Source organism: Zosterops lateralis (genome assembly GCF_965231275.1).
Source record: "Zosterops lateralis genome assembly, chromosome: 20".
Taxonomy (NCBI): Eukaryota; Metazoa; Chordata; class Aves; order Passeriformes; family Zosteropidae; genus Zosterops; species Zosterops lateralis.
Genome location: NC_139780.1, coordinates 2,654,444 through 2,680,536, shown reverse-complemented (window position 1 = coordinate 2,680,536; position 26,093 = coordinate 2,654,444). Strand labels below are relative to the sequence as shown.

Sequence of the window (26,093 nt, the reverse complement as noted above, 5' to 3'; positions counted from 1 at the left end):
TTATAGCAAAGTTTATTGAAAGACAGATTCTTTTATACAGTGTTTCGGTACAATGGATAGGATTGGTCCTTTAGGGCACCAACTTTTTGTAAACATCTCCACCAGTAAAAAAGTTGGAAAAACACCAGGTGTCAGGAGGAGGAGGATATCTGCAATGTTGTTTTGGGTTCCTCCTTATGATTTCCCAGCCCAGACTGAGACAGTTCTGTACTTGGCTTTCCCGTTGGCTTCAAGGCACTGCCTGGAGAGTGAGAATCCGTGTTCTGACCACTGTCAGTTCCCACAATGTTCCTCTAGTGTGATCCCAATATTTTCTGAGCCTGAGAATTGCTGAGCTCTTCTCAAGGGAACTTTTCAACAGTTTTCTTTTTTCCCAAAACAACCCTGTGTAACCAACATTCCTTTCCCATCACAACAGGTGTTGTTTGCTATTTCTGTTCCTGAGCCAATGGAGAGGTGTCAGCCCTATGGACCAATAACGTGCCTTTAGCACAGCGTGTTATAAAAGGGCTGAATGGATTGTAAATAAACCTTCTGATTTCTGCTGCCCCCTGACTGGAATCAAACATCTTTATTTCATGTCCTATTGCAACACTCTAGAGGTGCCTGAAAAAACCATCTCACGGCAGCTCAGAGACACCTCAACTTTACTTTCGTCTCCCCCTGTAGATCTTGACAACCCCAAGGAGCTGGAAGTGAGCGAGCCCACGGAGACCACGCTGTCCCTGCGCTGGAGGCGGCCGGTGGCCAAGTTCGACCGCTACCGCCTGGTGTACACCGGCCCCGGGGGCAAGAGGGGCGAGGTGGAGATCCCTGTGGACAGCACCTCCTTCCTGCTGCGGGGGCTGGACCCAGGCACCGAGTACACCATCAGCCTGCAGGCAGAGAAGGGCAGGCACAAGAGCAAACCTACCACTGTCAAGGGTTCCACGGGTGAGTGACGGCTCTTGTGGTCGCTGGGCGAGGAGTAACCCAGGGATGGCTTCACCTGATTTTCTGATCCGTACCTGGGGAACCTCCTGCAGAGCTCTGCCAGCACGAGAGAGGGAAGGATAGCTCTGTATTTCCCTCCCTGCTGTGTTCACCTCCATGTTCCCCATGATTTCTTGCTCATCCTTTGAGAGGCCTCACAAAGAACTCATCCCATGGTCCTGCATGGATGTAGAACTCATTCCTTGGTTTAGGCCAGGCTGGGTGGTTTTGTACATCATGTACTTCTAACATGTTTTGCTTTCTACAGGCAAAAAGCTAAGAGGAGGAGCAACCAGAATGTGTTTAACATTGTTTGTTCCTGCCTAATGAATTCTCTTCACAGCAAGCCATCATCTCTCAGCAGGGCCAGTGGGGCTCTGATGTTGCCCAGTTTCAGTTTTCTCATCCAAAAGTGGGAAAGGCTCCTGCCCCATCTGGTTCCAGCCACCATTTCCACTGGGTTCTGTGACTTACATTTGTCTGTTTCTGCCATCTCCATTTGTGCAAACCACTCCCTCTGACCACTATCAGTGACTTATTGAACAAGGTTTTTATCCTCTCTGAAACATTTTGAGCCAAAGTTTGTTGTACAGAGAATTATTTCTCAGTATCGAACACAAATAAGTCCTGAATTTTTAGTTTTCTTGGGCTAAATTCTGTAAGGAAAAGCTTTAACTGCTCTAAGCAAGCAGAGATGGTGATATCAGAATCAGCTGGGATAGTTATTGTCTTTAGCAGATACAAGTGTTTATCCTTTTCTCCCCAAAGACCATCTGTGAGGTGAGCACACGCCAGACATTGTGGATTTTACAAATTAATAACTACACAGCTTAAATGATCAAAGCTGAGTTCATATCCCCTGGCAGTGCCCACACCAGCACAACCTCTGGATGCTTTACAGAGACAGCAATCCATCAGAGAGTTACATGGTCTGGAAACCATCAGCCCTGAATGAGTTGTTTGATGCCTAAGTCAGGCCTGTGTTCAGTGCAGGGAGAATTTGGGAAGCCTTGGGGCACAGACAGAAAAAAGGAAGCTGCAGGTTTGTGTGGCAGGAGTGAGCAGGCTTCAATTTCCCAACTTTCTCTTGGAAAAGTTCTCCTCTCAGTTGGAAGACTGAGAGGTTTCAAGGAAGCCTGCAGAGATGGTGAAGAGGCAGAAACAGTGTGCTGTGGAATCTCACAGCCTGGTCTTTGCAGCACCAGCTCCCAAAGCTTCACAAGGTGAATTCTTTTTCCTGGTTTGCCTTTTATTTTTTTTTTTTTTCTTTAGATCTACCTTAATCTGGCTGCTGTATTTGTTTTATGTCTTTACTCAGAGCACCAGTAAACAAAGAGGGCTCTGCAGTGGGCTCCTGGGAGCAGCAGTTGACATAACCTGGCTCTGTGACCTTTGTCCTGCGTAGGAATGGACAAATCCAAACACAGAGCACAGGCAGCAGAAATTCTCTGGAATCCTGGGCAGTACAGGACAAGTGGTCTCTCTTCAGTTTGCTTTTCCATCTATGCTCAAGACACTCCTCTTTATCCATGTTCCAGCTCTTGGGAGGTCCCAAGTGCTCTGGATAAAGCCAAACAATCTTGTTTTGCCCTCTCTGGTGGAGGCAAGCTGAAACATTCAGAGCTCATGAACCTCTAGCAAAGGACACATCCCAGTACAGGATGGAAGCCACTGCTGCTTCTGTCTCTGTCACTTGAGCTGCATTTTCTCCCCGTGAAAAGTCCTTTTTAGCTGATCCTCTCATCCTGCACTCATCCTGCAAAGATTACAGAGTGTAGTTGGCTAAATTTTGCTGAAAAGGCAAGACTGAATATTTCACATTTTCATTTGCTTGTTTGTCTCTTGTAGCTCCATGTAGTGTAACCCCAATGCAAGCATTGAGTCCTGACCCACAGGAGCTCCCTGAAATGGGTATTTTTGCTCCAGGGGCTTCAGGAATGCAGGAGATTTCCGTGAGGGACCTTGTGGTCCTGAGGGGAACAGACCACACAGCTTTAGGGTCTTGTGGTGTGTGAATACAGGAGCCTGCAGCAGTTTTGGGATGGAGTACATGGCAGTGTCACAGCAGAGAACCCCTGGGAGCTGGGACTGGCAGCCTCCAAACCAACACTCCCTATAAAATCAAGGTGTGTGGATTGGCTGGAGAGCAGCACTCTGCTCACTCTGCTCCCCTGGGAGCTGTGGCTACAACAGGAAATTCCATTCTGCTATTAGTGGAGGTATCACGAGGGTCCCACCTGGCTTTGCATGAGGATTTGACTCAGAAATTAAAGAAAATGAGCTTTTTTACTCCTTGGAGGGGCCTTGCCTTGAGCGTGTCCCCTCAGATCAGCAGCTCATCTGCAGGGTGAGCACGTAGCCCAGCTCTGGGCAGCCCAGCACTCAGACTGCAGCTTTGTTCTCCCCTGCTCTGCTCCTGGAATCCTGCCTGCAGAGCACAATGTGGGGCCTGGAGCAGGATGGATAGCAATGCATCAGCCATGAGAGGCCTGGGGAGATAAATGAGGGAGCATTAGAGAAACCAAGAGCCAAACCCAAATTCCTCTGCTGAAGGACCCAGATTGGGCAGCAACTGTTGATGAATCGTGGATGTGATACTGCCTTGCCTCTGGAAGTGAGTTTGTACAGCAGAGCATGGCTTGCAGAAGTGACTTTTCCATTCTGCTGAATGTTTTTCAGAAGATTTATGCTGTTTACCAAAGGCCCTTGTCCATGTTGTGCGTCAGCCCCTCTTCCTCTCCTGGCTTGGATTGCGCCACCAATTTTATACAAACTCAAAGAAACATCAGCAAGAATGATTAGGTGAGGCAGCTCCATGGGAAAGTGCAGGGCTGACCACTGGAAAACTAAATTTGCCAGGGAAGGTTGTCCATTTGTTCAACTGAATCCTCTTTGGAGAGCGCTTGAGTTCAGGATGAGGATTTTTAGTGGTAGCTGCTCCAGTATTTCTGGCTTGTGATGTGCTGCAGAGTTTTCTTCATGAAATTCAGAGGTGCACAGGCACTGCAAGCCCAGCTTAACCTGCTGATTTAGGTTTAGCCAAAGGGGACTAAAAAATAAACCTTGCTGGGTCATTGTGTCTCACATGAAAGATTGGGAATGATTGGCTGAGAGCCCCCCTTGGGGAATTACATAAAATCCCAAATTCAGAAGTGAGAAGTAACACAGGATTCTGCTTGTTCTATCCCAGGAGGTTGGGGAAATGTCCTGGCAGCACACGAACATCCTTTTTAGTAAAATCACCAGAGAAACATTCCAGTGGAATTCCTCAAAAGGCCAACAGCACACCACAGACATGGAGATTTTATCAAGAGATATTGAGCTATTTCCTAAGCTGACAGTAAGAAGTACTCCAGCCTGGGAAGGAGTGTATGTTTGTTATCCATCCAGTTTCCCTTTCGCACAGCTTTCATCTCTGTTCATTCATCTCACCACTGTGAATCATTCTCTGGCTGTCACCCACCCACCTAAAGCTCCCAGAGCTCTCTGTTTTTCCTGCCCATCCATTCCCCTCGTTGTTAAATCAAGGGTTTGAGCTCCACTGCTCTTGTTAGTCTGCAGTTTGTTTTCCAGATTTTCCATTATGTGTTACAGCACTCTGTCTGCTAAACAAAGAACACTGATACTGTCTGTGGTATCAGAGTATTTCCCATGTATTCAAATAATTTTTAATTTTCTATCTCCTCTTTGTTTGTACACAAAGCCACACATTCCCCTGATACACACAAATATAAGGTGGGATATATCTGTGTTAATATCTATGGTAGAGGGAAACCACTCCTTCTCACCCACAAATTCATTTGTGGAGTCATTAAGTCCAAGGAAATATTCAGAATTACATTCCCTGTGTTCCATGGGCCAACCTGAACATGGCAACCTCCATGCAGCTGCCAAAGTTGGCACAACAAAATAAATCCACTTGTGAATCCAGCAAATTTCTGGATCCAGATCTCACACAGGTGGTTGGCCCCTCAGGTTTTTTATAATATGCTTGAACTGCTGCTGCATTTTCCATCCAGATTGGAGTAACCAAATCCTTGTGTGGCTGTGCCAGAACTGGCAGGGATTTTGGAGAAGTGTGGGGTGGTCAGGTAAAATGAGGGAAAATGAGGGAAAATGAGGGACAATGAGAGAAAATGAGGGGACAATGAGGGAAAATGAGGGAAAATGGGAAGCCAGTTTTGACTCATCTTACACAGGGTTCTCTCACACACCCTCAGTACATCAGGAGTGTAAAGACACCCTAATTTTATTTTGCCTCTTGTATTTTTGAACGTTTTATCTTCAGTTTCCAGTACAGGGTTCATGGCAGGGTTTTCTCCTCAGTTTCCATTCAGGGTTGAGTTTCCCAGGGGACCATCCAGGCTGTCCCTGTGGGACACTCTGCTGCTCTCCTCCCCACTGGGCTGCCCACTCTTGTCCTCAGCAGGAACCCTCCCAGTAAAGCCCAACCACCCCTGTTCCTGTTAACTGGACAGCTTTTAGACCAAACAAGTGCCAGTGCTCTCCCTGCCATCATTTCTCACCTGTTCCCAGAGCAGGAAAGTCCTGCTTGATGCACAAGCACCTGGGAGTTGCAGGAGGGTTCCAAACTTTCCTGCTTTGTTCCAGGAGCTCAGCAGCCCTGGAGCAGTCACAGAACAATTCTGACAGTGGTTTACTGGGGAAGAGGGGATGATGACAGTGGTGCTGGTGTGATGGAAACATGGTTATGTCCAGGCTGCAGCAGAGACAGGGCTTGTTCAGGTCATGGCTGGGCTGGTTTAAAGGCTAAAGCTAAATCAAGTATATCAATGACATATGTAAATATAAATAGAAATACTATATTATATATAAATATATAAATATATATATATATATATATATATATATATATATATATAATATAAATATAAATCACTCTTTGCCTTATAGGCTTCTCTCCCTCCTGGAGGTGAGCAGAAAACAATGTTTTCACACCTGCACTCAACCTGAGAGTGTATTTACAAGATTACATTTCTCCATCTCTTTGAAAACATTTCTAATTGAATTTTGCTCCCCTGAAAATGTATTTCTTTGTGATGGATGTGTGATTGTGGGGACATGTAATGAATCCTGAGCACATATTTGTGCTGAGCTGATGGATGGTGCTCCATGACTTGCTCTCTCTTAATTGAATGCAAGTGGAGCATGAAAGCAAGGAAGTCACTGAGGTGTGAAATGATGTGGGTTCCCACTAATGAGGAGATAATTCTGCATGTCAGAGAAATCCCCTGCCTGGGGCCTTTCAGCTGGGATCGGAAACATGTTACCTGTGATCTCCACTGCTCTCAGATTTCCAGAATCTGACTGTTCTACAGGATATATGCACAGATCATTTGGCATGTTGAAAGGCAGGGCTTTCCCCTTCCTATTCTTGGGACCTCCTACAAGAAATATTTGTTAAGTTCTTTCTATCCTTTTCTGTCCCCTCCACTTTATTCTGCATGTATCACAATGGATAATTCCTCCAAGCCCGTTTTTGGTGGGATTTGAGAAGCCTTAGTATGTTTCTGCTGTGATTTCCCAGCCTGAGTTTGGGCATGTTTGTGATTTTTGGCATGAACTCCCCTCAGGGTTTTTATTGGAGCATTCACTGATGGGTGTAGGAAAGACAAAAGGCATGTTTGGATGCTTAGGGCTCCAGTGAGCAAAGTTCTTTGTTGGTAATCAAAGAGAAATGATTTCCATCAGCTGAGGAGGTGCCAGCTCCCTGCTGGAGGTGTTCCAGCTCCTCTCTGTTTGCTGGTGTCCACTCTGGATCTGCTGCTCAGGGCGGCTCTGTGAGCACCAGGGTGTGTGTGCTGGTGGTACCTCTGCTCCAGGCCTGGGTTCAGCCTCCAGCACCAGGAGAACTCCTCAGTTTGCTTTGTTTTCAGAGCCCCCAATGCACAGCACAGGGAGAGTGTTGGAGCAGGGGTTAGCTGGTGTTTTGGGGTTTTTATCAGGAAACTTTAACTCGCAGTTTACCTCTGTTTAGCACTAATTTAATTTAACTTTAATTTAATTTAATTTTATTTTACCTCTGTTTAACACTTCTGCCCACCACACCTGGAGCATCAATCAGTGAAATACCATTTGATCCTCCCAGCTCTTTAACATCCCCAGCCCTGAGCCTCTTGCTCTGCTCTCAGTGTCCCCTCACCTGCCCAGCTCAGAGGCCACTGGGGCTCTTTGTGACCTTAACATTGCCCATTAACATTATTCCCAGTGGTTTCACCCTGTCCTTGATCTTTAGCATGGCACTGTGATGGCTTTGTCACCTGTGTTGGATGTGGGTGGCTGAGGATTTTGGGGGTCCCCCACAATCCTGTCTGGTGGACAATTCCATGGGAGAGTCCCTTGGCCCCTGCAGAGCACGAGAGGGTTGTTTGCTTTTCTATCTGTGACGTGCACGAGGAACGAACAGCAGGAAAAGGGGCTCTGCATATTGGAGGAGAATGAAACTGAGCATTTTCAGAGAAATCGGAATTGCTTTTAACTTCTTATGGTTTCTGTATTACTTATTATAACCAAGCTTCTATTTAAACGATTTACTATTATTGTAAATTTAGTTTCGCTTTCATTTTAAGGAAATGTATTTGTTTTATTTGTTTCTGTTGCCACCAACAGATTGTGATCTCTGATACAACCAGTTCCCTTTCTGTCCTGCTTTCTCTTTTCCAGATAACAATCTTATTTTGACAGAATTCATATTTTACCTCAGTGAATCTCTTTTCAGTTCCTGATAAGGGAAGACAGCTCTGAATTAATGCATTTCTTTTATTGCTGTTGAACATCATCTCATGTCATAAACAATCTCTTTCCTTCCAACAGGATGGTGAAAGCTCAGCAGAACTTGTGTTCCTGAATAGCAGCAATTTACTGATTTGTTAATGGATTTTCCTGAAGATCATTATGATCTATGAGTGCTCAAGCTCTGAAAATCCATCCCCAGCTGCCTGCCCAAGGCTTTGAGCAGCCATGCAATAATCACTCTGGTTTTACAGGGAGAAACTTTCTGTGAGGGATGCTGCTGAGCCTAAATTTCATTTATTCCAGGCCCCCCTTCACTTCTGTATTACAGTATGCATGAAGCTGAAGTTCACAATTGACAAATCAGATCCATTTCCCTTCGTGCAGCCTCTCTCACGAATTCTCAGTCATGCAGGATGGGATTATTCAGAGACACTCTGTTCTTACTGTGGCACTTATGTGTCAGCAATTCAAATAAATCAGAAGGGTGCTAGAAAACCATCAGAGGCCACACAGGTCAGTGAGAGGGCACACTGGAGTTTCCAGGTGGAAAAATCAGGCAGTGCTCTCTCATTTTCCCATCTGACTGCTAATGTTATGGAATCAGTTGTATCTCCTGTGTAACAAAGAACTTTCCATTCTTGCCCAGCACACGACCTCGACTTTGAGATTTAACAGCATCAGAGTTACCTCTGATGGCTCCCAACTCCCCCTGTGGGGAGTTTGTCAGAATGTTCATTTCTGTGAATGAACATTTTGATTTTAGATTAATATCAGTGACTCTGAAAGTCCTGTCTCCACCCACAGGAAGGTTTTGTGGGTAGAATAATGTCCTAAAAATGACAATTCTATTAAAGACATGGAGGCATTTTCCTCTTCTTTATTGTTTTATATTGGAAATAGTTTGGAAGCATAAGCAGCATCCTTCAAGTGGATGCAATTAAAATCTTAAATATGTGAATCCTGACTACTCTAAACCCTTTGCTATCCTTACAACACAGTTACTTCAGAATGGCAAACACTGAGTATAATTGTTATAGTAATACCTATTTATGCTATTGGGAGTTGTAATTAATGTTACAAAACACTCACAGCTGTAAGATTCCCAATGAGCTGCTTTCTGTGAGCAGCCTCTGAATATTTAGTAATTATTACAGTCCTTCTCTCCCTGTTCTGTTTTGCCATGTCTCCAAAGTGATTTAATTGAGGTTATCTGAGGCAGCTGATGAGATGCAAATATGTGGAGGGGAGGATTCTCTGCGGCCCTGATTAGACGTGAAATTCATTAACACAGAACCCCATTAAATAATCCGACATCAGCACCACTCTGCAACCCAAGTAACAGACTGACTCTCTGTCCTTACGCAGAGGAACCTGAGCTGGGAGAGCTGTCAGTATCCAAGGCTGGCTCGGATGGTTTCCAGCTCACCTGGACAGCAGCAGACGGGGCCTATGAGCACTTTGTCATTCAGGTGCAGGAGTCGGGCAGCCCCGAAGAGACCCGCAACGTCACAGTGCCGGGAACACTGAGCTCTGTGAATGTCACCGGCCTCAAGGCCAGCACCCCTTACACCATCACCCTTCAGGGGGTCACTCGGGGCTACAGGAGCACCCCCCTTTCTCTTGAGACCACCACAGGTACCTGTCCTGCAGCCCCCACGTTCTCTCTGACAGGGATGTGAGCTGCGGCTCTTGGGAGTGCTGGAGGAATCCTGCTGAGCTCCTGAAAGCTTGACTGAACATCCCTGCCATGGCTGAACATCCCTGCCATGGCTGAACATCCCTGCCATGGAAATGCCTCGTGCTCAGAGCTTTCCAGAGCTTCAGTGCCCTGGTGCAGCCCTTCCCTCCCTGCTTTACCCCACCCCCTGCCTCAGAATAACTTTATTTTTGTTCCCTTTCCTCACTTACCTGGCTGACACTAACAGCAAAACCCAGCTGGATGTTGTATCTGCTTGGGAAAGGCCAGGTTGCCTGGGAAAATTATCAAAATCTTGCCTCTAATTAGCCCAGATAATCAAAGCCTGAGAGTGTGGTCAGTTTTTTACCCTTCAGAAGCTGCCTCTGAAATTCTGCAGTAGCTTCTGTGTGAATTCAGGCTCAGCGTGGGGGTGCTGAACAACTCAGCATGGTGAAGTTGTGTGTACCTGACTCAGGGCAAGGACAAACACCTTCTATATAGGAAAGGACACAAATTAATTCCTAATAAGTCTAATAAAATACATTAAGCCATCCAAGACCATGAACCAGTCTGATTGATCTAAAAAAGATATAATGCAAAAGATCAAATTCAGCAGAACTAACCCATAAAACTGCCCTGAAGAAAGGCAGGTGAGCTCTGTGCTATCAGGAGCTTGCACGAAACTCATCAAGGGCTCCAAAATAATTTTCTGGCTGATCATATGAACAGTTTGAAATAAGAGCTTGTCACAGGCTTTGACCATGAGAGATAAATGTGTATTTACACATCTGCTGTGTGGCTCTCTGATCCTCCAGGTGTTACGATAACTGTAATGAACAGTGTGAATTAATGGGCACTAAAGTGCACCAGTGGCCTTTCCTCCAGATAATGCCTCGTAGACAATTTCTGCTGCCTCTGGGCTCCCCTACAGCCCTTTGCAACCTCCTGTCCCTGTGATTCAGCCAGAGCTGGCTCCTGCCAGCTTCCCCCAGCACAGAAAGGGGTGAGAGCACCTGTGAGAACTAACCAGAATTAAAGCATGAAGTGGCAGCAGAGCTGGCTCGTTTCTGTAGTGCTTTAAGCAGCCTGGCTTGGGCAGGAATGTGTCTGTGCCGTGTCCCTGTGGAAGTGCTGAGCTTTGAGAGTCCTCTCCAGGAGCTGGGAGCAGATGCCCGTGGAGAGCAGAGCAATGTGCTGCACAAAGAGACAGAGCAGGAAACACATCACGGGTGTCCTGCCTAAATACATGCAATGTGCATATTTAAAACAGCAGAAAATGCCCTGCTGAGGTTTTCCCTTCCCTTTCTGGGTCAAGCTCAGCACCCAGCTTTTCAAAATCTTCCCTTCTCGGGGCTTCCAATTGTTAGAAAAATCTGAACTTTCCTGTAGCTCTACGGGGATGTCTGCAGAGAGGAAGAAACCCCCAAGGCATCTCTCCCTGTTTTGCATTTTGGCTCCAGCTCCAAAATTACAAGCCAGCTTTCATAGACTTAAGCTGAAAGGGAAAGTAGAAGAGTAAACAAAACACAAGATTTTTCCTTTGGATAAAGCAACAGCTTTGGTTTTAGCTTCTCCTAAAACTGGAAGCTGTCTTTTCCAAATACCCCAGGGGCATTAAAAAAAAAAAGTCCTTTTGCATCTGCTTTCATGCTCAGGCCTCAAAGACATGGCTGCTCCTGCAGGGAAAGGAAACTAGCCATAGTTTTAAATGTTATTTTAATTTCTTTTTTTCCTTATCTAACATTTTGCGACGCTTTCATTTGATTTCCTCCCCTTAGTACCTGTCTGCTTGTAGCAAGCTTTTACTCACACCCTCTTCCCCAGCTGGGAGTGCTGCCAGCAGGGCAGAGAGGAGCCTTTGAGAGCAGGAGGAGTTGGGGGGGCCCTTCTGACGGGTGTTGTTTCCCTCCCCAGGAGAGCAGCCCGGCGTTGCTGAGCTAACGGTTTCCGACATTACCCCCGAAAGCTTCAACCTCTCCTGGACAGCCTCCAACGGGGACTTCGACGCCTTTACCATTGAAATTATTGATTCTAACAGGTTGCTGGAGCCCATGGAGTTCAACCTCTCAGGCAACTCAAGGACTGCTCATATCTCAGGGCTTTCCCCCAGCACTGATTTCATTGTCTACCTCTCCGGGATCTCTCGCGGGTTCCGCACACAGGCCATCAGTGCTGCAGCTACCACAGGTACACCAAACCTACCTCAGTGCTAACTCTGCTTCTCTGAACTCTTCCTTACAGGTTGTGCCCCCTCCCCTGCCCTCAGCTGCCCCATTTCCCAACCCTCTGCCTCTACGCCTTCCGAGGAGGACCAGCCGGGACATTGGGAGCTGTGCATGTTGAGCCTCCATCCCACCCAGCAAAGCCAGGCAGTCACACCGTGCTGGGATTTCATTCACACAGTCAGTCTAAACATTAAGGTTGGGGCAGCCTCTGGGGCAGATGAGAAGCAAAGAGAATATCCCACGAACGAAGCGGGGGAGGATTCCTTTTGTTCACCTTTCAGCCTGTATGAAAGGGTAAACAAAAACACAAGATTTTCCTTTGGATAAAGCTACAGCTTTGGTTTTAGCTTCTCCTAAAACTGGAAGCTGTCTTTTCCAAATGCCCTAGAGGCATTAAAAAAAAAGTCCTTTTGCATCTGCATCTGCTCAGGCCCCAAACACAAGGCTGCTCCTGCAGGGAAAGGGAACTAGCCAAAAACCCAGCAGGAGATGATTCCTTGTGTTCACCTTTCAACCTGTGTGTGCATCTGTCCCACAGCACAGAGCACAGTTTCTCTCAGACAGTTTCTAGATTTGACATATTTCCTATGTGTCCTTTCTAGACAATTTTCCAGTCTGATTTCTAGGCACAGATTTACCCTGATTCTCCCAAAAGATGTCAGGCACGTCTCAAGTCTGTGCCAGCACAATTCTGCAAGGCACATTCACTGCTTGAATTCAGCTTCAATTATTCAGGTTATGTTGGGTGAGAGATTGAAAAGTCCATCTGAATTGATGTCAGAGAACAGAATAGGCAGGCACTGAGTTGTTGGCACGTTGCACATTTCAAGGTTTTGCAGCTGACAGTTTCCCCAGAAAAGACAGGGAAGTCAAATGTTCAGGATGAGAGTGGGAAGTGAGGACTGGACTACAAAAACAGGACATTGTTATTATAGGCAGATAATGGCTCATGTTGTGGTCGTTTAACACCTCCACCACGTTTTGCCCCTCTAGGAAAAGCTGCCATTAGTGATTTATGACAGGAATGGAGTAATTTGGTCAGTGAAAGCAGGATATCAAATCTCAGCTATCAATGATATAATATCAGGGTTTTTTTGCAGCAGAAGACTGTGAATATGCTCATTTGATGATGGGTGGCAGGGTCAGGGTGATGGCAGGGGTAAGGGGAACACAGGGAAACACGAGGCTGGGTGACCCTTGTGACCTGTGGTCGTGCAAATTCAAACGTCTCTATTAATTTATTTTATTGCTTTGGCTTTTAATAACTGTGATACATTTCCGTTTGTTTTTCTTCCCGTAGTAGAGGAACTTCTCCTTAGCAAACTCAGTGTATCAAACGCTACCTCAGCCAGCCTGTCACTCACCTGGGAGGCACAGGACAAGGCCTTTGACCATTTTATTCTGGAAGTCAGGAACTCTGACTTCCCCTTGGACTCTCTGGTGCTCACAGTGCCAGGGGACTCCCGGCACTCTGTAGTGACCAACCTCAAAGCTGCCACTAATTACACACTCCAGCTCCATGGGGTAATTGATGGCCAAGGTGGGCAGACCTTGACAGCCATGGCAACCACAGGTATTTTCACTGTTTCACCTTCCAGGTTTGCTTTATTATTCTCCTTTCTCTTGCTGTCCACCGAACTGCTCTAAAACGTGGCTCCAACTCATCATCATTACCTTGGGGAATTACAGGGAAATCACTATGAGGGGAAGCTGAAATGCACTGAGAGGGCTTGGAAAAAGATCTACAGCAGTGGAAAAGGCTGAAAAAGTGCCCCCAGCATTAAGAGAACCAGTAGGAAACCGTGATGGTTTCCTTATATATACACACACCTCTCTGCAAGTTCAGTGTATATATAATTATTGCCTTGCTCCAGATGGTCGATGTGTTTCACTCAGCATCTTTGCACTTGATCTTGAATGAAGTTGTTCATCCCACCACCCACTTGCTTTGTTGGGGGTGGGAGAGAGGCCTCTCGTGTTGTTCTCAGCCTGGAGACGCACCTGCATGTCAGTTTTGTCCTCCCCAAGTGTCTCTAAGGCATCTGCATCTCTGGTGGGCGTTTGGTGCCGCATGTGAAATGACCAGCCCAAACTGCATGGAGTGGTCTGGCCACCTTCTGCTGGTTCTGATATTTTCTCTGCCCAGGATTGTTATGTTCTCAGCACAGATCAGGGCTCAAAAAAACAAATTCCCCTTTTTCTTGGTGGTCAGCCCACCACTTGCCTTGCTCCCTTTGAGTCCCCACAGCCTGTCTTGTTTCCCTGGGTGTCAGAGCTTTCCCCGTGGTGGTGATGGTGATTCCAGGATGGCAGGAGATCACTAAGACTTGCCTGAGGATGTGACTCCAGCTCATTTTGCATGTAGCATCCCTGGAAGTCAGGCTGTCATGATGGGAATGTGCCTGACCAGGGATGCAGGTGGCATGTCAAGGAATGTGGCCATGCCAGGATGAGGTTGGAGAGGCTCCCTTTGCCCTCTCTGAGCTGCATGTGGGCCTGAGGGCTCAGTTTTCCTGGGTTTTCCACCCAAGCCTGTTTGCTTTGTGGATATTTTCTCATCTCCTTGCCTGTCTTCAACAGCACCATGGTGGCACCTTCCCTGCTGGCCATGAAGGCATCCATGGCCACTGATTGGTAGCATGACATCTGTGACATCTGTGACATCTGTGACATCTGTGTCCTTAATCGGGGCCACTTCCTTTCACCTCTTCCCAAACAACTCCAGAGAAGGAGGAGGATGATTATTTAAAAAATCTTGCAATGAGGGACGGGACTAAAAGTTGGAGCATCTTGCAGCAGTTCTTCTTTTAGCAAAGAAAAAGATTTCTCTCTTTCTCCACTCTCTGTCGGTGGGACACCTCTCCCTGACTTTTCTCCCAGCATGGATCACTTTTCCATCGTTATTTCTCTGTGTCTGACTGGCTGCATTTCCCAAGGCGTTCTTGGTTCCTACTCAATGGGTAACATAAAAAATAGAAAATCAGCCCAGAGAGCAAACGCAGGATTCTCTGACCCTCTGACTGTTGGGGTCGTGTTTGTTCTCTCTCTGGGCTTTAATGAAATTTTAAAGACTTTTGTGCTAAGTGTAAGAGGTTTAAAAGAGAATGGGTAAAGAGCTCTCCCTCTCCTGAAGGACAAGTTTCTCTCCTGGCAGGGAGATTCACAGAGATGTGAATTTGAATTTCCTCCAGCAAAAAAAAGGAAAGTCGTTGCTCCTTAAGGAGCACTGAGCAGTCAGGGAGGAGAGCAAGAGCAGTGCTGTGGGGTTTGTTGTTTATTAGACATTCTCTGATTGTGCCTAATCAGAGCATGAGGAACACCTTATCTGCGGAGTCCAGGGAGGTTTTGGCCTGAGATTAGTGCTGAGATAATCCCTGTTAGGCCTGAAATCCCTCAGAAACCTCAGGGTCCAAAAATAGCAGGATCTACAACTCCAGGCAACAGAAACACCAAACAGAACCTGGAGTGTGATTTCAAGGATTCCTGCCCAAATCCGACTTTCTCTAGTTTGGAATTGCTGGGGGCTCTGTGTTCCCATCAGATTCCCAGTGTGGATTTCCTGCAGTTTGTTGGTGGTGGTGCTTCTGTAAACCAAGCTCACATTTCATTAGGCAAGTTGAGTTTATTTAAGAAAATTTAATGAAAAAAATATAGTTAAATAATTAAAACAAAACAAAATATATAAATGAATAAAAGTCAGCACTAATTTCGGTGGCTTCTTTCCAAAACCTGAGAAAATAGCTCTTGCAGCACTACTTTAAAAATATATATATTTATATTTTATTTTACCTTGTTTTATTCTATTTTACTTTAATTTTATTTAATTTTATTTTAATTTAATTTTTATTTTATTTTGTTTTATTTTATTTTATTTTAATTTAATTTAATTTAATTTATTCAACCACAGCAAAACAAGGTTAAAACATTATTTTCTTCAAACTTTATTTATATTAAAAAATTTATCTTATTTTACTTTAGTTTACTTTATTTTACTTTATTTTATTTATTTTACTTTATTTTTTTATTTTAATTTTATTTTATCTTATTTTATTCAACCACAGCAAAATACAATTAAAACATTATTTTCTTCAAACTTTATTTATATTAAAACATTTATTTAATTTTATCTTATTTTACTTTATTTTATTTTATTCAACCACAGCAAAACAAGATAAAAACATTATTTTATTAAGACTTTATTTATAATAAAAATATTTAATTTTATCTTATTTTACTTTACTTTATTTTATTTTATTCAACCGCAGCAAAACAAGATAAAAACATTATTTTATTAAGACTTTATTTATAATAAAAATATTTTATTTTATCTTATTTTACTTTACTTTAATTTTTATTATTTATTTTATTTTATTTTTATTTTATTTTACTTTATTTTATTTTTATTTTATTTCACTTTATTTTATTTTATTTTATTTTGTTTTGTTTTATTTTACTTTATTTTATTTTATTTTATTTTATTTTATTTTATTTTATTTTATTTTATTTTATTTTATTCAACCACAGCAAAACAGCCTTAAACCACCATTTCTGAGCCCCCACAACCCCCCTCTTTACTGATTCCCTCACCCCCCCTGGATTAAATCTACCTGTTCACCTGTGTTCCTTTCTCCCCCAGAGGCTGAGCCACAGCTGGGCACGCTCACCCTCACAAACGTTACCCCCGACAGCTTCAACCTGTCCTGGAGCAGCCGAGGCGGGGCCTTTGCCACCTTTGTGATCCAAATCCGGGATTCCCTGGCGGCTCAGGACCCCCGGGAGGTGACGGTGCCGGGGGACGCGCGCAGCGCCCACATCTCAGGGCTCACAGCTCACACTGCCTATGACATTCACCTGCGGGGCACCACCCAGGCAGGTGTCCCCACTGAGCCCCTCACTGCTTTTGTCACCACAGGTACCTGCTCCCAGATTTGGGGTCCCTTTCTTGGCTCAGGGAAATGTGTGTCCCCACCAGCACATGGAGGATCTGGCCAGCGGTGATGAATTTGTTTAAAAAACCCGGTGCAAGGAGGGGTCAGAGCAGGAATGTTGGCCTTCAAACAGTTCCCCAGAGCTGGATTAGTTTAAAGGGAGTTAAAAGGGCAGGTTGAGCAAACTCAATCCCAGCTCTGAGCAAGCTGGGACAGTGGAAGGTGTCCTTGCCCCATGATAAGGTTAGAACTGAGACACAGATTTGAAAAATCCTAGCTGATTTTTCAAAGCTGAAATTATTTTTTACTGAAATTATTTTTTACTGGAATTATTTTTTAGTGAAATTATTCCCCACACATCTCCACGTCGATAAATACCTACCACTCTAACAACTACTATTAGTTGTGAAGTTCTTTCCGCGACATTTCAAGAACTGGATGAGTTTAAGGTGCCTTCCAACCCAAATTATTCTGTGATTCCATGATTCTGTTATTAAGACCCCTCTAGAGCCTTTCTCCCATGTCTAATGATCTTTTATATCTCCTGAATTTTGAGGAGATAAATGCTGCTCCATGTCGCTATAGGACATGAAAAGAACGACACACACAGTCAGGTCATCAGGGAAAAAAAAAAAAAAAAAAAAATAGTTCATTTTCTTACTTTGATTTATATAGATTTTGGACAATGACCAGGGATTGGACAATGAGGTTGACACCTCTCCCACCACACTGGTCAAACTAGAAGTCCATCAATTGTCCCTCCTCCAGAGAGGAATGTAAATATCATTTTCTTTACCTGAAAATCTGTGAGAAACTCCACTACAAAAATGCAAACATCAGAAGGCTGAAAAAGATCAGGGCTACGAGGGAGAAATTTGGCTGATGCTCAGGAGTTCATCAGACAGGACTGGCCCCTGGAACACATCCTGTCCTGGGATGTTCTCTTCAAGAGACGTACCCAAAGTGTGAATCTTGGGCAGTGCTTGATTAGAAGTAAATAAGATGCAAAAATATCTCTAAAATGACTATTAAAATGTGTAAATATTATCACATAAGGACTTCCAAATGACAAATCTTCAGGGGGTGAATTTTTATGCCAAATTCTAACAAAATCCATTTTGGCATTTGTGAAATGTCAAAAGCAAACTCAAGATTTTTTCAGGAGAAGGTTCTGCCTTTAACTCCCTGGTGTTTTCTGAAGTGAGTGGAATTTTGAGTGGTTGGAAGATTGGCTGAATCAGCTCCTGAGCCCACAGAGCAAGGCTGGACAAACACTGGAGAAACACAAGCAAAGCCTGGGAATCCGGGATCAAGGGCAGGGCTTAGCAGAGCCACCTGATCCTCCCGTTTGACTTGTCAGATTTTGAATGAGCAAAATACACTGAGAATCTTGTGAAACTTTGGCCTCTTCTCTTGCTGAGATTTAGTGGATAAATTTTGAAGTGTTTTCCACGTCTTTTCACTTCGACAAATGTCATGCTGATGTGAGAAAAAAAGACCCTCAGTGGAATTTCTTTAAGTTGTCAACAGCGCACAGCAGCAGCTGATTTGCACTGGCTGTGACCCTGAGTGATTAATGTTCCTGTTCTGGCACCTCTGACCCCTCCAGCACTGAAAACTAAAGCTGGAGATATTCATGTGAAATGGGTGAAGAAGTAAAACACAGGAGTTGTGAGTGCCCAGACTGAGGCTTGTCTCTAAAGCACTGACAGTGGAGAGAAGTAAAAATAATTGAAAGCTTTATGTGTAGCATTTCTAAAGCAGTTTCAATGATAACTTTCTCAGAGTGCAAGGGGAGCAGCAGAAATGTGTTTGCACAGGGAGCTTGGGAGGGGTTTCAATGGAGCTTGTGAGAGGAGGTGCTGAGACATCCTTGAGGAAAATTCAAAATTGAGCTCCATTGAAAATCCTCATCTTGTGGTCCTGGCTATTGAATCCACACTAGGGGGAAAAAATGTGATTTTTCTTTAGTGTGACACTTTCTAATTTGCAATGTTTTTCACTTCTTTATTTTATTTTTTTATGTGTGTGTGTGTGTTTTTGCACCTTCCCTTCTTTTAGAGGCCATGCCCCCACTGGAAAACCTAACAGTGTCTGACGTGAACCCCTATGGGTTCACAGTGTCCTGGATGGCATCGGAGAATGCCTTTGACAACTTTCTAGTAGTCGTGGTGGACTCTGGCAAGCTGCTGGACCCACAGGAGTTCCTCCTTTCGGGAGCCCAGAGAGAGCTGAAGCTTAAAGGCCTAATTACTGGCATTGGCTATGAGGTTTTGCTTTATGGGTTGGCCAAGGGGCACCAAACAAAGCCCCTGAGCGCTCTGGCTGTTACAGGTATTTCAATGTGAGCAAATTGTTCCTTTCCAACCTCTTCTCTCTCTCTCTTTCCTTCTCACGTGGAAGATGTTTCGTGCAAACCTTGCCTTTTGCATCCTCCTCTGCATCGTGGCTCCACGTAACTCCTCGTGACTGATGGGCTCACCAGTGGAATTCCCTTTAACTTGGTGTTTCCCTCTGAGGGATCCCGTGGAGGAGCATGTGGGGGGAGTGAGGGGTGAAAGGTCCTTACGGTCTTGCAGGTCTAACAAAGTCTTGAAAGAAGAATGGATGCTGCATGCAGAGCTCGTCTTGTTAACAGCTGGGCACATCAGCATTCTCCAACAGCATCATTCTCCCAGGTTCCAGCCAGCAGGACCTTCAGGAGGAGCCATGGACTGCTTCCCATGGCCTCCTCTCTTTCCCTCTCTGTGTGGGATCATTGCCACCCCAGAGCTGGCACCTCTCTCCTCAAACCAGCTCGTGCTTCCAGCCCCATCAGAGCTGCTGTTTTCCAGCAGCGCTGGAGCTTCCTTGGGAAACCATTGCAGGCTGATTCTCCAGCACCATCCAGCAGTTCTCATCTGCACATTCCTGTCTGGGCAGCAGGGAAGCTGGGGGGATCTGGTGGGAAGTTTAAGGGGAAATAATTAGGATTAGCTGTGTGTGGAAGGAAGGACTGCATTTGGTGAGAGGTTTGAGAGGAAATAAATAGGAATGGCTGTGTGGGGAAGGAAGGGATGCATTTGGTGAGAGGTTTGAGAAGAAATAATTAGGATTGGCTGTGTGTGGAAGGAAGGATTGCACTGGAGGGGCTGTAGGACATAACCACTCCAGCAGCATTTCTCTATGTAACAGTGCCTGACCGTAATGAGTTAGAGGTGTTTTGCAGGTAATTAATAACTTGCAGCCCTTGGGATCCTTCTGAATGGGTTCATTAACTGAAGGCTGCAGCTCTTGCAGTTAGATTGAAGGGTGCTGTTAAAAGGAGGAATTTTTATGATTCCCCTTTGCTGTTCAAGAGCACAGTAAAGGATTCATTGGATGAGAAGCATCACAGATGCCAGAAGTGCATGAAATAAGGGGTTTGCATGGAGAAAAAGAATTTTCAGTGGCTCTTGTATTGTCCTAGGAGACAATGACAATGTTCCAGACATGCAGTTCTGTAACAAGAGCTTGTTTTTATTTGCCATAAAGGTGTCACACAGGTAGGGAGGGAGAAATGCCCAGGAAACTCACCTTTAGCATGTGTAACTCTGCATGTGGGAGACAAACCTGTGTGTCCATGCAGGGGTTTGCTGTTCAAGAGTGAAAGTCGGAATGGGCCTGCACACACTCACATTTATCCTGTTCTGTATAACACTAATATTTTTATTTTTTATTTTTTTTTAATAGCTGGCAGATTGTTCCCCTTGCTTTGAACTGTGGTCGGATTCTTGCAGTGTGCTATAGCCAGACCTCGGGCAGGTCTCTGATCAACTGATTAACAAACCATTTCTTTTCCCCACTGCTATCTTCTCCTTTTTTAGAAGCAGAACCCGAGGTCGACAACCTCCTGGTCTCGGACGCGACTCCAGATGGATTCCGTCTCTCCTGGACTGCGGATGACGGGGTTTTCAACAGCTTTGTTCTAAAAATCAGGGACACCAAAAGGAAATCTGACCCCCTGGAGCTGATAGTGCCAGGCCATGAGCGCACCCAGGATATAACAGGGCTGAAGGAGGGCACAGAATATGAGATTGAGCTCTATGGAGTTGGCAGTGGACAACGTTCCCAGCCCGTAAATGCAGTAGCATCCACAGGTATTGTCTTTGCAGTGGGAAAAGTGTGACAATCCCATCTCCTTTCAGCAGCTCCTTTTCACAGCCAGCTCGTGCTGTTCCAGAGGGGTCCCGAGCTGTCTCCCCTGCATGTCCCTTGTCCAAGTCAGTGGCTCAGTGTGATGTGGTTGTTTGTGATCAGTCTCAGCTTCCCAAGCTTCGTCACTGTCTGTTTAATGTGGTTTAATTGAATTACTTTAATGATCAGGAATTAGGCAGCAGAGTGTGGCAATTAAAACGCTGTCTTTGAGGGCCAAGAAATATTGTTTATGCATCAGCCTTTTTTCAGTGATTTTCTGTGACTAATTACATCTCAGCTCTGCACAGCAATTTTCCTCCCTAGGAAAGAGTTATGACAAAATGAATTTACCAGGGCCATTGAGAAGTTTATTTATGGCTTGGCCAGCAAAGGCCTAAGCACCATTAACTTAGACTGATCTTACCAGGAGCAACATATGCTCGGGAATTCAAATTGACTTGAGTTTCTTTGCAAAATCAAAGCTTTGATTCAAGTTCATAATTGAAGCATTTCATTGTGGCATTTTCAAATGAAGTGTTTCAATTTTTTTTTTCCACACCAAAATCATGGTTTCATTCTGAAACACATTCAATCTTGAAGCATATGATGCAATGTCTAAATTTGGTCTTTAAAAAATGTTGAGCTTGCTGATGTGAAAATGTGGTAATTTGAAATCAATTTGATTATGGGAGGAAAGGAAAAGGATGGGGACAGGAAAGTGAGGGGAGATCTCACCAGGGGCTGCAGCTCCTCCCCAGGGGCAGCTCCATCTCTGCTCTGGGCCAGGGACAGGAGCCAGGGCACGGCTGGAGCTGGGCCAGGGCAGGCTCAGGCTGCAGAGCAGGGAAAGGCTCTTCCCCCAGAGGTGCTGGCACTGCCCAGGCTCCCCAGGGAATGGGCACAGAGCTCCAGGAGCCTTTGGACAGCACTGCCAGGGGTGCCCAGGGGGGGATTATTGGGGGGTCTGTGCAGGGACAGGGGCTGGGCTGGGTGATCCTGGTAGGTCCCTTCCAGCTCAGGATATGATTCTAAATTCCATGAGTGAGAAAACCAACAGCAATGCCTAAAGGAGGCATTTACCAGCCAGCACCCAGGAAAAGGGCAGCAACAACTCAGTGCTGAACAGCTTCTCCTGAAGCAGCCTCAGAGCCCTGATCCTCCTCCCTGCTCCTTGTGGGCTCAGCTGCAAGCACAAAAGGGCCCCAGCTGCACTGCTGGGTGCAGTCACATCCCTGCAATAACCAGCCAGGCCACCCCCAGACACTGCCATGCAGCAGAACATGCACCAGCAGCCCCCCTTGGCCAGGCTCCTCACGTTGACTCCTAATGGAGAGGGATGTTTAAAGCCTTGTGCACTTGTTAGCAGCCTGTCCCCATCCTCTCTGACTCCCAGGGTATTTATGGGGAACCACGGAGAGTTATCATTTTCCTCATGACTACATCCCTGTGCAGCCTGGCAGGGAGATTTAGCACATGTCACCCACTGGAGCCAACAGCCCAAGAGATGTTTGTCAGCTGTAAATAGCCCATGAATAATGGACAATAGAGCCACAAAACCCCAGCTGAATAATTTGGGCTGCAGGTTACACCACATTGGGTGGGTGGCTGCCAAGGCAGCTGACTAATTTCTTTTTTAGGAGTGGATTATTGCACAAACATATGGATATTTATAGCATTTCAAGTGTGGTTGCAAGGAAATATTTCTATCCCTTGAAGAGGGAATTCATCCACTGCTGCTCTCAGAGTTGGTGTCTTTTTAGAAATTTATCTGTAAAATCTCAGTTAAGGTGCAATTTAACCCCCACTGGGAGATCACAACACATCTATGGACCAATTAATATCCTTGTGGGATGTGTGAGCCTCATGCTGCTCCTTTCCTCTTCTTCCAGTGGTGTTTCGCCACACTGTGACAGCATTTTTTTTTCCCTGAGATGATCACAAAACACTTCAGATGCTCTTGATCTGTGATAAATGCAACCTGCTGCTGCTGCCTGTTGATTGGGAGAAGAAAAACAGGGAAGAAACTCCTCTAAGTCTGCTAGGAATGAAAGAACAATTAGCAAAAAAAAAAAAAAAAAAAAAAAAAAATCCCTAAAAAAAATAGCTGCTCTCAGGTACCATGGGTGATTTAGCAGCCTCTCAGGAGAGTTTCTTATCTCTCAAACACCTGTTTGGGGATGATGCTGGAGGATAAAGATAATTTACTGTGCCTGCCCAACAGACGACCTGAGGTTCTCAGTGAGTGCCAAGGCAGGAGCACGCTGGCTGTTTTCTATGCCTGCTTAATTCTGGCTTTCAGGTAGCCCAAGAAGATGATTTCACTCGCTTCTTTTTCATTCCCCCTGTGCTCAAAGGTGCAAATCTCTCCCACCTCTGGGACTCATTCCGGGACAGATGCTCTGATGGTCCATTATGTTTATAATTGCCAGGTTCTCTCCCAGGAAAGCTGCAGTTGGGGCACCTGGGGATGTGGAAAACTCACATCAAAGCTCTTCTTACTGCTCTTTGTCATGCAGCTCACCTGGTGCAGAAAACAAGCCTGAGGCCCATGGAAATGTGCACAGCAGATGGATTGGGGATTTCATTTTCTGGGAAAAGCTGAAATTCTCTATGTGTATGAAAACCAAGGGCTGGTCCATCTCTTTGGTCTTCAAAATCACCACTAACCTTTTTCTTCAGCCACTCAGGCCACCTGTAATGTAAAGCAAAAACAATGTGATTTTTATTTCTCTCTCTTTCCCACATTTTCCTTGTTTTCTCCGATTTCCTTCAGCCTGTACTCAAATCAGCAGCACCTTTTTGTGCCCTGTCACTTTTCCAACCCCACCTTCCCTCCTTTAAAATCTGTAATTCTTTCCTTCCCTTTGCTCATTCACATGAGCACACCCCACCAACACAACACTTCTGGTGCGCTCCAGAGACAGAATTTACATTTCTCTTGGGAGCTCAGTTGTTTTTCTTTCCTTGCCTTTCAGTTGATTTAGTGCCCTGCTGCTTTGGGGACACATGGAACAAACAAACTCCGACTCCTTTCCCGCAGGCACGTTCTTTCCGAGCTATTTCAAGCCCAATCCCTATTTTTTTTCCTTCTTCTTGCCCCTCTCCCAGCTATTTCAAGCCAAATCCCTATTTATTTTTTTTCTTCCCCTTGCCCCCCTTCCCCTGCCCTCAGCCTGTCTCCACTACTCTTCATGTGGCTGATGTTTGGGATCTCTCCTCTTTGTACTAATGGCCTGCCCTGTGTGAGTTGTTGATTTTTTGAACACCTCAGGGTTGTTTTGGTTGCAGCCAAAAAAGCTGGAAACGTTGGAATTGGGGTGCTCAGTGTAAACCTGGAAGTGGCAGCTCTTTTTGCCACGTCCCTCCAAAGCCTTTTCCGTGCTTGTTCTGCAGGATCTTAATTAAAACTCCCAACTGGAATGTTTCAGAGACACTTTGGGTTTAAGTCTGGATTATTTTTAGAAAAATCTGGGCTTTGTTTGCTCAGCTTACTGATTGAATTTACATGGGCAAGTGCAGTGCTCGGGTTTTGACAGGGAAAGGCTGAGTTTTATGACAAAGATCTGCACTGGAGCCACCAGTGCCTTCCTCATGATGGTTGTACTTGGATCTTCTCTGGGTGGATGTGCTTGAAAGAAAAATCACGGGCTCACAGAGGGAGATTCCAGGAGGAAAATCTTGTTGCTTCTGGTTTGAAGCCAACAGAAGTTCCAGGAGTGAGTCCTTGAGAGGAGCCTTGATGGACTCCCACACCTGAGTCTCCTTGGAGCACCCTGCATTGGGAACTTTATGCTCAGGAGGAGAGATCTGGCCATGGCTGTCACTGCTCTGTGTCACAGAGGGCTCTGGGACTCTGTGGAAGGTCTAAGAATCCTCCAAGTGTAACTGGGGTAGAAAAAAAATCTTAAATACAGCATCTCATGGGGAACAGGATGTCATTTCTCTGCATTTTCCATCCTCCTTTTCTACAGCACTGAAATCTCTGGTATTTCTATATGTAGATAAATGTTGGGTATTTTTAACTTGTGCAATACTGGAATGGTCCTGAAAAAAAGGAAAATTTGGACCAAATAGGTCATTGCTCTAATAAAACCCTTCAGTTTTGTACCCCCTCTATTAATGTTGTCTGTCGCTGTAGGACATGAAAGAAAAATGGATGTCTCTAAATATTTTAGAAGGCAAAAAGCATAAAAAGTTTTATTGTCTAAATTCTCTATTACCTTTTATAAGGTGTTCCCATCCAGACTGAACATGATTGGGGAATAGGAACGACACCTCTCTGATCCCATTGGTTAAACCAGAGAAACAGCAAAACACCACCTGGAGAAAGATTGTTCTGAGAAAGGAGAGTTGTTTGCCAAGATTATTTTGAGAAGAAGCTTTCTTGGGAATTTTTTCCTTGGGAAAAAGTTATCAGCTGCCAGCAGGCTGAAATCTCTCAGACCCAGAAATATCAGGCCCACAGTTGTTAATTATGTATAATGTTGTTAATGTGAGCAGAACATTGACAACACCAGCTCATGGTTTATAAGATGATAAAAAAAAAATCAATTTTCCAGCATAAGGACTCACAAACAAATGATTTACCTTTTCTCCCTGTGTGGTGTGTTCTCTCTTCTCTCCTGACAGTGGTTGGCTCTCCCAAGGGCATTTCCTTCTCCGACATCACGGAAAATGCTGCCACAGTCAGCTGGATCCCCCCTCGCTCCCGCGTGGAAAACTTCCGCATCTCCTACGTCCCCGTCACGGGAGGTGAGCAGGGGCAGGGGCTGGCAGGGGCAGCAGGAGGGGTTTGCTGGGCTGCCTTTCCTCCTTCCAGGGCATCTCCCAGGTGATCTTGGACAGATCATCTCTTTTTTCCATTCAAGAATGAGGATGTGTGGCCAACCTTTGGACACCATGTCCACATCCCATGGGCAGGGTTTGTAAGGCAGCCCAGAGGTGGATGCTGGAGTGGTTGCACTCCCAATAAGTCTCTGTCTGAACCTCCTCAGCAAGGATTAGTTTCCAATCTGTCATTATTTTGTAGGCACTTTGTGAGCTGGGCACGGTGGAAAAGATGGCCCTGGATATAATAATCCTAATCCATAATTATAACAATTTTTCACTGGAAAAGATGGCCCCTGGATATAATAATCCTAATCCATAGTTATAAATATTTTTCAAGGCAGTTATTTACTCAGTGCTCCCCAACATTGCCTCATTCTGGTTTAGTGTTCAACTTCCAAAACTTCCTCTACTTCAATATATTTTTAACATAATTTAGGGACATCTCTGAAGGGAAACAACTAAAGAACAAACACTAAAGACATCAGCACCAAAAAAAAGTCCTGCTGTTGACTGAGACAAGGAAAGATTCAGGTCTTAAGGCAATATAGT

At 45.1% G+C, this 26,093-nt stretch overlaps 1 protein-coding gene across 3 annotated transcripts in view; it reads left to right on the top strand.

Moving 5' to 3' along the window:
- The window catches only part of TNC (tenascin C), a 76,497-nt gene that overhangs the window by 36,512 nt on the left and 13,892 nt on the right, over window positions 1–26,093 (top strand). Inside the window, exons 10-14 of one of the 3 annotated variants that reach the window (XM_083875574.1) lie at window positions 670–933; window positions 9,094–9,363; window positions 11,321–11,593; window positions 20,405–20,677; window positions 25,344–25,466. In XM_083875574.1, the coding sequence (XP_083731700.1) occupies window positions 670–933; window positions 9,094–9,363; window positions 11,321–11,593; window positions 20,405–20,677; window positions 25,344–25,466 (1,203 nt within the window). The remainder of the gene's footprint in view (window positions 1–669; window positions 934–9,093; window positions 9,364–11,320; window positions 11,594–20,404; window positions 20,678–25,343; window positions 25,467–26,093) is intronic. The other 2 variants (XM_083875575.1, XM_083875576.1) reach the window with 2 other exon arrangements.